The sequence below is a fragment of the Bubalus bubalis genome, chromosome 18 (assembly GCF_019923935.1).
Source record: "Bubalus bubalis isolate 160015118507 breed Murrah chromosome 18, NDDB_SH_1, whole genome shotgun sequence".
In the NCBI taxonomy this organism is placed as follows: domain Eukaryota; kingdom Metazoa; phylum Chordata; class Mammalia; order Artiodactyla; family Bovidae; genus Bubalus; species Bubalus bubalis.
In genome coordinates, this window is record NC_059174.1 from 33281847 (window position 1) to 33298435 (window position 16589).

The following is a 16589-nucleotide window of genomic DNA, read 5'->3' on the forward strand; positions in this document are numbered from 1 at the left end:
TAGAGAGAGACCAACCTGAGCAAAAATTCCAGTGAAAAGAGGCTGACCTTTTTTTTAATCTCACACTTAATAAAAACATATGAATATGTGTTAGGACCCATGGAAACTAGCTCCTGGTTCACCAAATTCTACCTCCTGTCCTCTTCCTGTGGATCAAGGATCCCTATGTTGACACCCACAATGTGGGCAAATCATCAGCTTTAGTGTAAAGACTGTATATCTGAAATCTCACTGAGTTGTTTTAAAAACTGAATAAAATAGATCTGAAAGAGCTTAGTCTAGGATCTTACAGAGTCGTACGCAACTCAAGACTGTCATGAGTGGGAGGAGAAAACAGTAGTCATTAATCAGTAATCATGGTGAAGTATGTGTGTTCTCAGGCATGTCCAGCTCTTTGCAACCCCATGGACTGTAGCCCACCAGGCTCCTTTGTCCATGGGATTCTCCAGGCAACAATACTAGACCAGGTTGTCATTTCCTTCTTGAGGGGAACTTCTTGATCCAGGGATGGAGCCCACATTTCCTGCATCCAGGCAGATTCCTTAGCACTGTACCACCTGGAGTAGTGAGAAGTAATCGTGGTAGTAGCAACAGAAGCCAGTAGTTCTACTCGTTGTAATGGTAGTACTAGGAGTACCGGTACTGGTGGTAACAATAAGGCTAAGAATGGTGATAGTAATGGTGGTAAAGAAGCACCCAAGCCTTGGTTCTGAGTATCTTTGGGATGTAAACCACTTACCTTAACTTCTCTGAGCCACACAGCTCATCATTTGCAAAATGGTAGTGAAATCATCTAACTTGTATGGACCTTGCTTGTATCAAATCTTACATGTAGATAAGGCTCTGTCTGACCCACAGCAGACTCTGAAAGTCTTATCCCTTTCCTTCCTATTATCCTCCACTGATTTCTAATCTCTTGCTTCCTCTCTGCCCTGAGCTTATGAGTCTCTTTATGACTGCATGTCTGAAACTTGTCTTTATGATTTGCTACTATGGGAACAGCAATAGATCAGGAGGCTGGTGAGTAGGGTGTGATGCTGGACCAAAGCTCTAACACTAGTATCTTCATCCCAGGGTTGATGGGAAGACCAACTGAGAAGATGCAAGTAAGCGCTTCCCATGGACCTGGCCACCACAGGCACTCAACACAGGATGCTTCTAGAAAAATGCCCAGCACTGTCCTGACCTCAGTTTCCCCCATGTACACAGTGGGAGTCATGGAGACCCTTTCTATTTAAAGTGAGCATCAAATTAAGAAACCTGCCAGAGCACTTCTTAGGACACAGAGCTTCCATGATCTCTCCATTCTCAGAGCCTGATAGAATCCCGTGCACACAATAGGCATCCAATTAACAATTCTTCCATCAGGCTTCATAAGAATTCCCTTTCACAACATCACAATTACGAGGTCACATGGTGTCTTCCATGTGAATATCTCCTCCACCATCAAGAAGTTCATCACCCTGGGATTCAGCTCACATCTGTGTTAAACTAGAGTTTCTGGATGGGGAGTTGGAATCTACATCTCTGTAACTGCTTGCCTTCAATCCAGGTCAGGGGTTGGGAATCCCAGGAGACACTCTGCTGTGACAGTGCTCCAGGCTGTCCCGTTAGATTCACTCAGCCTCCCTTTTTTACTGGCTAGAAAACCCAGTCCTTCAACCGTTATATTCATAACACGGGTTATTTCCTTCCCAAGCCAGTGGGCACTGATTAGGCATGCACTAGGCCAGGACTTGGGAGAAGGCAATGGCACCCCACTCCAGTACTCTTGCCTGGAAAATCCCATGGACGGAGGAGCCTGGTAGGCTGCAGTCCGTGGGGTCGCTAAGAGTCGGGCATGACTGAGCGACTTCACTTTTACTTTTCACTTTCATGCATCAGAGAAGGAAATGGAAACCTGCTCCAGTACTCTTGCCTGGAAAATCCCAGGGACAGAGGAGCCTAGTGGGCTACCTGCCGTCTATGGGGTTGCGTAGAGTCGGACACGACAGACGCAACTTAGCAGCAGCAGAAGCAGCAGGCCAGGACTTGAACACAGGAACCAGAAATGACAGGTCTCCATGCAGAGTGAAGGACTCTGCTCACAAGTGTCTGCAATGGCTTGGTCACCCTCTTAGCTGCTCTACCCTGGATTCTCCTCCACAGGTGCAGGCCCTGGAGCTGAGCCCCAACTCCAGGCAATCTGACCAGTTCAGAGAGACACTGGCCCCCAGATCAGCCCCAGTATGGAGTAAATATCCAGGAAGGTTATGTTGAATGAGCATTTCCTACCTGGATATCACCTTCCTCCTTCTAAAGGCATATGGTCACTAATGTTCTTATCTTACAGGAAAGGCCAAGTCAGCAACCCATCTGGAATGGGTCCCACAGGACAGAAGCCAAGAGTTCGAGCATCTCTGACCTGGATCAGTGAATAAGCTGAACCTAGGAGTGTGCAAAGCCAGGACGCGAGACTGCAAGAGTCCGCTAGCCAGACAGGAAACCAACAGGGGCCTGGGCCCTGAAGGACAGCATGAGATAGAAGCGGCTGGCAGGAAGGCTGATGACAGCACCCTAGGGTGGAGTTGGGGGCTAGATGCTCACATGGTGAGATGGGGGCAGGGTCAGTGAGCAAGGACAGAGAGAGAGATGTGGGAAAGTCAGGTGAGTGAGCTGGGGGCAAAGGCTAAGTCAGTAGCCAGGACAATGACAGGACCGCTGAGGGACACGGGTGTCCCCAGGGCCCGCTGTGGGTGTGAAGGCCAGAGGTGCATGAGCCTGACCTGTGACAGTCACCACCTGGGCTTCCTGCAGCAAACAGAGACCACAAAGTAGAAGAAGTGAGGGAAGGAGGAGGGGAGAAAGAGAGAGACAACAGTGAGGGAAGGGGAGAAGAGAGCAGGAGACAGGGTGGGCGAGACCAGTGAGATCCACAGCATCGCAAACATTAAACACCAACCCTGTGAGCACTTTAATAAACTTTGCTTATTGGATAAGTCATCTTTACCATAGAATAGATTCGCGTTTCCCTCCACCCCCAGTCTCCTGGTTCTGGGGCCTGATGAACACAGCAGTGTTTACAACCTGTCCCTTGTAAATCCGGGGGTTCCACTGGCTTTGAACCAAGCCCAGATGGCACTTCTGGGGGGCCCTGGGGCTGGCAGTCCTGCTGCCTCCTGGGGCCCCCACTCTGCCCAGAACACGCCCCACCTCCCCACGCAGACTGCAGAAATAGATATAGCTTCCGCAGAAGAAAAGAGCTGCTGGGCACGTGTTCATATTTTTAGCTGGGGAAACCCACCTCTGCAGCACGCAGCATAAATAGAGCATAATGGATTTGGAAGAAACACCTGATCACATCACTTAAACACCAGTCACTTAGACACTCCTGCCCTTTTACCTGTCATGGGAAATGGCTGGTCAAGGGCACGGAAACCAGAGAGGCATTCCAACATATAATTAGAAGCACATAAGGGCTACTGTTAAAGACTAGCATATTTTCTATCATATTGAATCCAGAGACTAATTCTAGGGGATTTGTAGAGCAACTGTAAAAATGTGTTTTGATTCATGGGCTCTCATATGGATTCAACTTGAGAAGACTCTTCACTGAAGTCATAGCTTCTAATCTTCCCCATTCAAGTCTGATACTTGAATATAGAAACATACTGAATATATATACACATATTTTAATATATACATATATGTAATGTGTATATGTGTGTACATATACACATATATGAATACATGTCTAAATGAAGTAATAGTAGATATTCCATTTCCATACTGCTCTTGAGCCTTGAATCCAGACTAAATTCTGTACATGGTGAACAAGAAGAGAATGGAATGTAGTTGCCATGCAGCACAAATATACTAATATGGGTCTGACTGTTGGCTGCTTTGATTTATGAATTCATCAAGGGAAGAACCCAAAACATTAATTCACAGAGGTTAAAGATAAGTCCCAAACGAAGAAATGCAAATGACCAATCAACACATGAAAAATTGCTCAGTCTCTTAGGTAATTAAAGAAATAAAACTTAACCAGTAATAGTTGTTTTTATTTGAATTTGGCAAAGACTAATAAAATACAATAATACTCAAAGCTGGCAAGGCTGTGGTAAGACAGTTCCTCTCACCCACTGATGAGGCAAATGGAAATGCACATGGGTTCCCACTGCAGTCTGGGGTGTCTACTAATAAGCTTGAAATGGTTTAGGGGACCCGGTTACTGTCAATAAAGAAAAAACTTTGTTTTCTTGTATAATTGATTACCCAAGACAAGAAAGTGAAGCTCCAACATAGGGAAATGAGAAGAGGCTAAAATAGTGATGAAGAGGACCCAACTAGTCCAGAAAAGAAACATTTTCCAGAACCACCATGCCTCATAGGTGTACAGTTGCCCCCATGAAGATCAGAAATCTTCTACAGGTCACCTATCACTGTGGGCTGCGAGTGATACCCTCAGAAACCCCAACCAAGAACATGTCCTAGTGGGGATTCAGGCAGCCTTAGCCAGCCCCTGTGTTGTCAGAAAGCAAAGGGAAATCTTTAGGAAATTATTTATAGAGCACCAAACCAAGTCTGGCCCCTGGAGAGTCTGGGAGAACACAATAGCACTCCCAGAAAGCTGGGCCTCTTAGGTGGCGCTAGTGGTAAAGAACATGCCTGCCAGTGCAGGAGATGTAAGAGACAGGAGTTCGATCCCTGGGTCAGAAAGACATCGTGGGGGAGGGCATGGCAACCCACTCCAGTATTATTGCCTGGAGAATCCCACGGACAGAGAAGCCTGGTGGGCTATAGTCTATAGGGTCACACAGAATTGGACAGAACTACAGCCTTTCACTTTTCACTTTCATGCATTGGAGAAGGAAATGGCAACCCACTCCAGTGTTCTTGCCTGGAGAATCCCAGGGATGGGGGAGCCTGGTGGGCTGCCGTCTATGGGGTTGCAGAGTCGGACACGACTGAAGCGACTTAGCAGCAGCAGCAGCAGCCATGAAATTAAAAGACACTTTCCTTGGAGGAAAGTTATGACCAACCTAGATAGCATATTCAAAAGCAGAGACATTACTTTGCTAACAAAGGTCCGTCTAGTCAAGTCTATGGTTTTTCCAGTGGTCATGTATGGATGTGAGAGTTGGACTATGAAGAAAGCTGAGCGCCGAGGAAATGATGCTTTTGAACTGTGGTGTTGGAGAAGACTCTTGAGAGTCCCTTGGACTGCAAGGAGATCCAGCCAGTCCATTCTGAAGATCAGCCCTGGGATTTCTTTGGAAGGAATGATGCTAAAGCTGAAACTCCAGTACTTTGGCCACCTCATGCAAAGAGTTGACTCATTGGAAAAGACTCTGATGCTGGGAGGGATTGGGGGCAGGAGGAGAAGGGGACGACAGAGGATGAGATGGCTGGATGGCATCACTGACTCGATGGACGTGAGTCTGAGTGAACTCGGGGAGTTGGTGATGGACAGGGAGGCCTGGCATGCTGCGATTCATGGGGTCACAGAGAGGTGGACACTACTGAGCGACTGAACAGAACTAAACTGAAGCGACTTAGCACTCATGCACCCAGAAAGCTCCCTGTGAACCCCAAACCCAAGAGGGCATGCTGCCATATGGGATGGCACATCATCATGCATGGACCTCCAGAAAGCCCAGCTAAAGCCTTTCTAGCTGTCAGCCTGTTATCTCAGCAGTGTCCCCACCACCAGCAGTAGACAACGTCTAGGTATCTCAAGAGTCCCTGGACTTATACTTGTTCCATAAAAAAAGGCCTTCTCCAATATAGATGCAAGTGCAATTTTGACAAGTAAAGACTAACGGGAACTATTTCAAGGTGCCAGACAGCTCACATTATCTGTTCAAGTCCCTGATCTTGTTGTTCTATCAGCTGTAAGGTTTGTTCATTTCCTCTTTTTTATTTTTTCTAAAGTTTTACTGGAGTAAACTTACTTTACAATGTTGTACGGCAAAGTGAATCAGCTATATGCATACATGTATTCCCCACCACATTTTTTCCTTCTCTTTTAGATCACTACTCACCATCTCTTGATGCTTAAAAAAAAAAGAAAGAAAGAAAAAAAGAAAGAGAAAGAAAGAGCTCAGGTTTTGATTATGGTTGTATAGTGTTCACACTTGATGTGTATGCATATTTTGAGGGTTTTCCAATATTATTTGGTCAGAGGCTATTCAGAAACTCCCTCACTGAAGAAGCCATGAGCCTCCCCTTGGTTCCTGGCGCAGACCACAGTGACGTTCCCGCACAACAAGCCTGAAATAGAAAACCTCAACTAGACAGAACGAACCACCCAAGAACCTCAAGTTGCTGGAATTTATTTTTATTTCTATATTAGAATCTGCTGAGAATGTACTTAAATAGTTCAATATATTCCTAAACAAATGTTTCCCGAGGTACCACCAAGCCCTGTCCTGGATGCTGGCGATCAAGCATGGAGCAAAGGAAACACTGATGCTTCCAGAGACTCGGCATCCTAGTGAGAGAAGAGAAGTGACACACCAGAGTGCGTAAGTCAAGATCCAGGGCCTCTTTGTCTTCCAGTTTCTCTCTCTTTGCCCCATGGTAAGAGACGTAAGAACATCACTTGATGCTTGAGCTCTGTTCAAGGTCCTGGGAGTCCCCATGGGCTCAATTAAACTCAGATAAAGCATTATTCCTGCACCCAGAGGGCCTTGTGTCCAGGCAGCCTGACTTCTGCCTTGTTCTGACATGGTAGGGCCTAGTAGCAGGGCTCTGGCTTGGAAAAGGAAGCCGGTAGTAAAATGAGACACATGCCATGGCCTGGGCCTCCTCCAACCAGGCCAGCAGGCCCTCGTAAAAACAGTCATATGAGAAAGCAAAGAGCTTGAGTTCAGGTACTGTGTTTGAGGTGCAACAAGACATGTGGATTGAGGTATTCAGTGGGCTTTGACACCACCCCCCAGAGTTCTAAAGGTAAAGACTGGTATGGAGATAGGGGGATCTCAAAGGGAGGTCTTTCCTGAAACCCAGAGATGAGATCAACAAAGGAAATACTAGAGAGAAAGAGAAGAAGAGAACCTCAGATGTTCAGAGTAAACTGGCTTTTAGGTGAGTGAAGGAGGGAAAGAGAGCTTAGGCATAGGGCAGAGCCCAGAGATTCATGAATGCCCCAGAAGAAAGGCTCCAGGGAAGAGACAGAAAGCGAAGACACCAGAGCAGGGGGCTTGGATGCAGCTATGGGGTCTGGCAACCCAGGCCTTTCTAAAGCCTTTAAAGAGAAGGTTCAAAAAGAGGTGAGGGGTGGTCATCTTACAAAGAGAAGAGTGGGGAAAGTATTAGAGGGCCAAGGATGCAACTGTGCAACTCAACCCAGTAAGTTTTGGGTAAAAAGGTGGGTGGTGGTTCAGGAGGAGGAGTGATGAAAAAGAGTTTAGGCGAGCTTTCAGGCTGAGACCCTGAACATGCAAAAGCGCAAAGACATGCTGAGAGGGAGAGCCCACAAAAGGCAGGGGCCTGGAGGAAGAGTGCAGGTGCTTTCAGCTGTGAGCAGAGAAACGACCCACAAAGGTGGCTTCAACAATAGAGCCTTATTTTTCACACTGAAAAAGTATGGATGTCAACCCCATCCCTTACGAAGATATGGAAGTGCTAGAACAGGAAGTATATTTTATGCAATCAAGATCCGAGTGGCATCAAATAGACACAGTTGGCATGGGAACCGCAAATCTTAAGGGACTCAATTTTCAAAATTCATTTCACAACTGTATCTGCATTTTGTGTGGGTGTGGATGTAATTGTGAAACTTAGGCCAGTGCGGGGACAAAAACATGTTCCTTAATGAGTTGCCCAGTACTTTCTTCACTGGATAATCAACACTTCTGTTTCTGGATATTAAATGCATTGTGTGAATCATTTTCCCACCCAAATGTGACCTCCAAATGTGGCTCAGTGGCAGCTCTGTTGCTGAGGGGCCCACATTTCATGTGCAGGGCCATCAGCAGAATTAATGCATCAAGGTCCTGTGTATATTTCCATTCTCTCCCTCCCGAAGCAGCCCCGTTCTCCTGCTAAAGACCTGATTCCAATATCTGGGGCCAATAGCACTTTGCTTGAAGTGATGAATCACTCTCATTAAATTAGGGTTGGTCACCTTCATGTGTTTCGCCCTGTGCCTATTGACTGTAGATTTCATTGATTATTAATTTCAGCTGAAACAGGCCTCAAGCAGCAGATTCTGGCTCATCCCATCAACACTTAGGGATGGAATAGGAATCAATGGGTGGAAGGTATGGGGTTGGGAAGGACTTTCTAACAGTCCCATGACTCCAGAATGGGACCAATGATCTTGTGAGGAAACGGTTTCTCCTTACTGGAGTTTGAACATCTGAAAGTTTTCCCAGCTTGTTCTAATACCCTTAGGGCCAGGGCAATGTAAGGATTTGGAAATGATGCTGGTCTCTCACATAAAGCTTTTATTCTTATGTGGAATCTCTGTCACTGGCAAGCTCAGTCAACCTGATTCCAATGGATGTGGCTAACCAGGATGTGACATCTGTACCCCATCACTCCCCTTGAGTCCACATCTAAGAGCTCGGGAACCCAGAGGCCTGACTCTCATATGTTGCTGCTAACCATTTCTCATTGCCCCCAACCCAACTGGCAGACACTGTCTAGGCACTAGACCATGGAGCTACCTTTTAAAGCTTTCCAGGTGATTTTGATGAACATACAATTTCAAGTCACTGGTTCTCAGGACAAATGAGAGACTCTACAGATATCACTGTGGTTGGTCCTTGATGACCTGGAACCTGTCCCAGGTAGTTAGTCTCATCTCTCAATGCTCTGCTGTCTTCAACTTCCAGAAGCACTGAATGCCTATAATTCCCTGTGTGAACCTTGTGTTGAGAGAGAGGAGAGATCTGAGACCTGATCTTGGGCACAGAAGATGCTGAGACAAAGCAAACCCAAGACTTGCCTTCACATGAATGCTTAGGATGTCAGGGTGATGGGGACCTCAGCAGGACCCCGTGTCTTTCTGGGTCTTCTCTGCCCAGTTAAGGACATCTTGTCACTCTGTGGTCTTTTACCCCCTTGTCTTGTGTTTATGCCACACACACATCTTCCTTGGACCTTTGTGGGTGGCTGTGGTTATAAGCCACCCACACGTGTTCCCAGGTTCTCTAGTCATCAACCATCTTCTTGAACCCCAATGCCACCATTTTTTTCTATTTTTGTGTCTGCCTCCTACAAGAATCTGAGAGCTATACAAGGGTAGGCCCACAGTTTCTGGGTTTTGTTTTTTCCAGTGTTCAGCACAGAACTGACCACAGAGGAGGTACTTAAAGAATTACTTATTCATAAGAAATTAACATATGGGGAATGTAACTCCCTAGAGGCTGTCTGGGATGCAGGCAGGACAAAAGGAAGTTTTTTTTTCAGTCTCTATGACCAATCTGAGGAATACGGTTTTAACAACTAAAGTTCAAAATATTCTCTCCTATTTGCCTCATTCTTCTCCAGAAAGGATCTGACTCATACCCATATTTGCACATTCTGCTGCTGCTGCTGCTAAGTCGCTTCAGTCGTGTCCGACTCTGTGCAACCCCTTAGACGGCAGCCCACTAGGCTCCCCCGTCCCTGGGATTCTCCAGGCAAGAACACTGGAGTGGGTTGCCATTTCCTTCTCCAATGCATGAAAGTGAAAAGTGAAAGTGAAGTCGCTCAGTCGTGTCCAACTCTTCACGACCCCATGGACTGCAGCCCACCAGGCTCCTCCGTCCATGGGATTTTCCAGGCAAGAGTACTGGAGCGGGGTCCCATCACCTTGCACATTCTGCTGCTGCTGCTGCTAAGTCGCTTCAGTCGTGTCAGACTCTGTGCGACCCCATAGACGGCAGTCCACTAGGCTCCTCTGTCCCTGGGATTCTCCAGGCAAGAACACTGGAGTGGGTTGCCATTGCACATTCTAGGTCACCCTAATGGCTATGATAACTATATTATATTTGTAATTTTAAGAATTTGTTGTCCAACTTTGCACACTTCATCAAAGAAGAGTTCTAGAACTATCTGTTGACTGATGGACTACCTGACTGTCTGAGATAAAGTGTTTCCTGTAATTGGGCCCAGGGTCCAACAAGTCACTTTATCCAGATAATACCAGCGATCTGCTTCTGAGTCACCACCATCATCCTAGTCCACATTACACATAGCATCACTTTTGAGCATCACTGCAATAAGATATCACTAGTTACACCAATCAGACCTTGAACAAATTCTGTTGGGGGACTTTTACTCTAGATCCAATTTTGCACAAGGCTGGGCCCCCTTTTCCCATCACTCCCAGACCTGCCCCTTCTCACTTAAGCTAACTCACTCCTGGTTCTTCCCAAACCAGATCAGAACACAGTATACATAGGAGAGTGTCTCAGGTCATGTTGCCCAGGAAGGAGATGCTAAGATGCTGAGCATGCTGGATGTTTATGAAGAATGCCCTTCAGATTGAAACACGGGAAAGGAAGGGAACAGAAGTCAGTAGCAGAGAGAGACATTCTGTTGTGCTACAAGGCCAATGGCAGATTTTGCCAACCCCACGGGAAGCTAAGGAGTTAGAACTGACCCTTCAGCATTGTTCCAAGTTAAGCTCAAATACTTGATACTCCCATGGCAGCTCTTCAATACCAGATTGGGCACCCCAAGGAAGGACATGATCTGCGATCCTTCTTGGGGTGGTTTTCTGCAGTTCTTAAAGGGACTGACAGGTATCAAGGGTGTCTGCCAACAGTCCTCTGGCAGCTGGGACAGTAAGTCCTCATTGAAGGGGGACCCCAGAAGCATACTGCAGCATCTACCTCAATATAGTAGAGTTTAGTCTATCTCCCCCAAAAGAGGGAACCAGAACACCCTTCAAAGTCAGGTCGCTAACTCAGAGCAACCAACACTCCTTATCCACTGAGTGATCCATTCTCCTATTCCATCAATAAGCACGGGCTGATATCCACTTTGGGTCAGTCTCATCCTGGGTTCTGGGGACATGGAGATCAAAAGGCCTGGGTGGAAAGTCATGTGTGCTCCTTCCCCCATGCTTCCACTTCATCTCATAAAGGCCACATTTCTGTCCACTTTTCCCAAGTAGGGAAATGCCTTAGAGGGAACTCTGGTCTTCTCTCTGACTTCTTACTCCCCACTTCTTGTGGAAGGAGGAATGTCTAGCTCAGTTGGCCAATTTAGATTCAATGAGCTACATCTTCCTAGTGACAGAGATACTGTCCCAAAGATATGCCCCTCCTTTCCTTGCCCTTTGCCCTCCAGGCCCTGGTACCACATATTCTCCTCCTCCTGTCCCCTCTATGATAAAACCAGCAGGGCAGGATCCCTCTCAGGGCACAAACCCACCACTGCCCCTCTCTCCTTCTCTGATCCCCTACTTGACTTCTGTGCTGGATGCAGGCAGGCCTGTGTTCCTATTCCGCAAGGTTAGGAACCTGGAGTCTACAGGTCATGCTGCTTTTCTTGTGCTTTGCTCAACTCTGCAGATTCTGAAGTTTAAATACATATAAGGTAACAAGTAGGAGATACCACTTGGCCCTCGGTCAAAGCCACAAGCTCCTCCACAGTTTACTAGAATCTCTAGGTTTGATGGTTATCAGGTGTTTAAAAACTGTTATCAAACTAGATGAAAGGGATCCCCACTCAGTAATCAGTTCTTTGTGCATATATCCTTTAATGGTTGAAATTCAAATGGGAAAAAATTGCAGTGCTTCTTTTGCTCCAAATCCCTAAGAAGACATAGTTTCTACTGTCCTGAATTACAGTCCAATGTCCAAAAAAAAAGAAAGAAAGAAAGAGGGACTATAAAAATAAGGAAAAATATACCTAAACCAGCCTGCCTGAGGCAGCCACCAGTAAAGGTTTCTTGGAAGCAAGAAATGCAGAAAAGAGACTTGGGTGATGAATAAGGTAAATGAAGGTCACAAAGCAAGAGGGAATGTAGTCCAGTCAGAGGGAACTGCATTAATTATGTGTTCAGGGTTCAGCATGGTGTGATGTGAGGGAGGAGCCACAGGTAGTTAGGGCCAGTGTATGAGATCTTGCATATGTCAGATTAAGCTCCTGAGACACTTGCATTTGTAGGGGGTAAGGAGAAAGTGTATATTTTATCCTCTGATTCATCTCTAAATCCCTGAGGCTGTACCAGAGCATTAAGCTCTCATTATTCACCCATGATGCATTCATCTGAGCTCGTATTTGGCTCTCACATCTTGGAACGTGAGACCAGACTTGAGCTCCCTTGAATACTGTGAGCAAAGTGTAAACGCCAATCAAGCCAGGACAATGCACTTCATACACTGGAATGACTTTGAGCTTCCTATAGCAGGTAGAGGCTCCAGGGAAAGCTTTAGGTGAAGAACAACCATTTACCACCAGGCCTCCATCACCTTCTCTTTTACCTACTCTCTGCCCTGTCCAGCTGTTCTACCAGCTTATGTCCCATCCTCTTTAATTTAGCCTTCAAACCAGCCACAGTATAAATCATACCACATCAGAATATAATGCTTCAATAACTCCCTAATGCCAAGAGGATAAAGTCCACCATGTCACAGATTGCATTCTTCAAGATGAAGACTCCTGAGACAATAGTCAGCATACCGCAGTGTGTTGGGGAGCAGCCTTGGGATCAATTCATGTGGAAGGGCAATGTGGGAAGAAATAAGAATTGAAAGGAAGCTGAGAAGCCAGGATGCAGTCCCAACAGAGGCCTTGGTCAACTCTAAGGGGAGCTCTGAAGCCAGGTGACCTTTTGGAGTTGAACCAATTTGGTCAAAGGGACCAAGCCTTAATATGCACATGTCAACAAGTCTTGGACACAGAACACCCTGAAAAAGGAGGCGTGACCTTGGAGACAAGGCAACTGGACAATCCATTTTCCTGAAAGAGGCTGATAGCTGAAGGCTGTCTGCCAGCTATATTTCCAGCACTTGGAGGAAGAAGGCCATCAGACTGGAAAGGAGATCTGAGTGGTGCATCACAGCATCATCCAGGTCACAGGGCATTCAGTAATTTTTATGACTTTTATGATCTACTCTATACGTTTTCTAGGGCTGCCATAACAGAGCACTGCAGACTGGGTGTCTTAAACAACAGATTTTTTTTTTTTTTTTTACGATTCAAGATGGCTAGGAGACTGAGATCAAACTGTGAGAAGGGCTGACCTCTCTCTTTGGTTTATAGAGGATCAACTTCTCCCTTTGTCTTCACACGGTCTTCCACGTGTGTGTGTCCTAATTTCCTTTATAAGGATGATCATCACATTGAATTAGGATCTGCCCTAATGACCTCATCTTATCGTCACTATCTCTTTAAAGACCATATCTCCAACACAGTCACATTGTGAGGTCCCAGGAGTCAGGACTTCGATACACGGGTTTTGAGGACACAGGATACAGCCTTTAACTCCACCTACCTCTTATCATTCTCTACTATTAACTGTCCTCCAAAATCACATCAAACAACTGTCTGATTCCTTTTTTCCCCTGAATTTTATTTGCTTACTTTTAAACAAGTTAAATCTCCAAGGGATGCTACCCCACGTGGATTCTGTGAACACTGCTTCAGAATTTAGCATAAACCAGGCTACTGCTCCAGAGAGGTGGGTTACCTCTCCCTGGATGACTCTGGTTTTGTTTGGTGTGTCTCCAGAAGTCACGATTTTGTTTTCCCTAAATAAAATGTGGGTTCATTTCAGGCATAAACATTTTCAGTTTTAAGAAGAGGTGTGTACTCTCTCTAATTTGGAAGACCTTGCTTACTGCCAGCCAAAATGCCCTAGGTCACAGCCTTCTAGACATAACTGGCATTTTAGAAGTCATGATCCCAGGAGGCCTCCACAGGGTCCATGATGGCAAAAAGAGAGATGTCGGCCAATACTGGAACATGCTGTGCCAGTCTTTACCTCTATACTCTGTCCACCCTGTGCCCTCTGCCAGAAACACTCTCCCTACTTTGTCCAGAGAACATCTTCATCTGACCTCTGTCTCCTTCAAGCGTCTGCTGATGTACCCACTCCTCTCTGATGCCTTCATCAGTGTTTTGTCTCTTTATGTCCTCTTCTCTCACACCCCATGACTACAGACAGCTGCCTCAGAATCTCTAGTATGTACCAGGCATCAGTAAATCATGCTGTTTGGGTGGGTGCTTGATGGTTGGTGGGCTGAGTGATTTGCCAGGGAGTCTATCCTGGCCACAGAGAAGGCAATGGCACCCCACTCCAGTACTCTTGCCTAGAGAATCCCATGGATGGAGGAGCCTGGTGGGCTGCAGTCCATGGGGTCGCGAAGAGTCAGACACGACTGAAGCGACTTAGCAGGAGTAGCAGCAGCAGCTATCCTGGCCATGACCCCTATTTTCTCATGATGTGCATGTCTTTTACATGTTTGAATGCTTTCACTCTGGGTAAAGGCAAAGTGAATTCAGGTATCATATTTCCTAGTCTCTATCTGTGGTAGGCAAAAAATGCCTCCTTCAAAAATGCCCTAATCCCTGGAATATGTAAATATGTTAGGTTACATAGTGAAGGGGAATTAAGCTTGCAGACAGAATGAAGACTGCTAATAAACTGACCTTAAGATAGAGATATTCGATATTATCCTGGATTATCCAGAAAGGCCCAACATAATCCCAAAGACCCTTAAAAGCAGAAGAGTGGGGCAGGAGGGAGAGTCAGGGGAAGAGATGATGGCAGAAGAATGGTCAGAGAGATGCCACACAGTTAGATGGAAAAGTGGGACTGGGAAGCAGGGATGCAGGCAGCCTATATGCGTGTGCTCAGTTATTCAGTCGTGTCCAACTCTTTGTGACCCCAAGGACCGTAGCCCGTCAGACTCTTCTGTCCATGGGATTTTCCCGGCAAGAATACTGGAGTGGGTTTTCATCTCTAGAAGCTGTAAAAGGCAAGGAATAGATTCTCCCCTGGAGCTTCTAGAGAAGAATGTGGCCCTGCTGACCCCTTGATTTCAGTCCAATGAGACTGTGCCAGACTTCTACCCGACAGGGAGGTAAGAGAGTAAATGTGTGCTGTATTCAGTCACTTAGCTTGTAGTGAGTTGTTTCAGCAATAGAAAACTCATACTCCATTCTAAACTGACCTCATCTCATCATTGCCCTCATGCCCTGTCTTACTTCATATGCACCAGAGACGGGCAGCCTGGTTACCATCATTTGGGTAGGTTCCCGAGTCAATGGTCTGGGTCCCTGAAGATCCACACGAAGCCATAATATGAATGCACTTTATGAATTTCATTGAAGGTATGTTCTGTGCAGAGGTTATGACAGGACCTAAGTATTTACATGGGGTCAAATATGCTTGTTCACAGTCTATAGGATAGATGAGGTAAGTGTGGAGGGACCAAAAGAACGTGTCTAAGAAGGGCAATTGTTCCTAATGGGAATCGGGTAGGGGGAGGGTACATAGTTTATTGTTGTTGTTCCATCGCTCAGTTGTGTCTGACTCTTTGTGACCCCCTCCCTATCCTTCACTATCTCCTGGAGTTTGCTCACTCATGTCTACTGGTGGCTCAGAAGGTAAAGAGTCTACCTGCAATGTGGGAGACCCGGGTTTGATCCCTGGGTCGGGAAGATCCCCTGGAGAAGGAAATGGCAACCCACTCCAGTATTCTTGCCTGGGAAATCCGACGGATGGAGGAGCCTGGCAGTCTACAGTCCATGGGGTTTCAAAGAGTCAGACATGATGGAGCGACTTCACGTTCACGTCCATTGAGTCAGTAATGCCATCCAACCATCTCATCCTCTGTCGTCTGTCTCCAATCTTTCCCAGCATCAGGGTCTTTTCCAATGAGTCAGCTCTTCATATCAGGTGTTCAAAGTATTGCAGCTTCAGCTTCAGCATCAGTTAGTTACTAGAATCTCATCAATGTCAAAAGCAAGTCATATTGTGAAAATTTTCCAACTGGCTCTGAGTTGGCACAGTGAATCACTTGAAGGGGTGCAGGTCCCCCTCTGGACTGTTTAGGACAAATCTCTGTAGAAAGTGGACTGGCACTGAATAAAGTTCAGAAGGTGGGTCATTCTTGTAAGAGGAACAGTATGGACCATCTCACTGATGGTAGCCCTCTCCCAGAGGTGCTCCTCAGGGGTGCTAGTCTTAACCAAAACAAATGTGCACGGTGAAAGTACAGAAACACTGGAACACAGATCATGAGTGGGAGAAAACTGGGGGTGGGGGGAAGTATCAGACAGAGCGGGCATGACTCAGCCCCTGGAAGCCCCGTGGGCAACAGATGGAGGGCAGGGGCCTGCAGTGAGGACTGGGGTCTGGGCTGAGGGCTGCTGCAGGCAGGCAGACACAGGCAGAAGGGGGATCTTGGCAATCATCAGCTTCCACTCTGAGGCCCCGTCGGTGGCTTTTTCTGCCATTCCAAGTGCATCAAATCTGACAGTTCAGGCATTGTTTTTGTAATTATCATTGACAAGACTGGGAATTTCATTCACTTAATCTCCATTAAAGTCTTTGAGGATGATGCAATGACTTTTTAAACACAACTAAAATGAACAGAAAAAAAAAATCCCTGAAAATAGATTCCCCAAATTTCCCACTCACTCAAAGGTCACCT

General features: G+C 46.3%; 1 protein-coding gene across 32 annotated transcripts in view; it reads right to left on the reverse strand.

Annotated features, from left to right (window-relative positions):
* LOC112580248 overlaps positions 1 to 16589 on the reverse strand; it is a 454297-nt gene that overhangs the window by 306637 nt on the left and 131071 nt on the right. The window contains exon 3 of one of the 32 annotated variants that reach the window (XM_045163417.1): positions 6032 to 6559. The exons of the other annotated variants lie outside the window; for them this stretch is intronic. Within the exon in view, the coding sequence (XP_045019352.1) occupies positions 6186 to 6559 (374 nt within the window). The 3' untranslated portion in view covers positions 6032 to 6185. Of the gene's footprint in view, positions 1 to 6031; positions 6560 to 16589 lie in introns of those variants that run through there. 32 annotated transcript variants of the gene reach the window in all.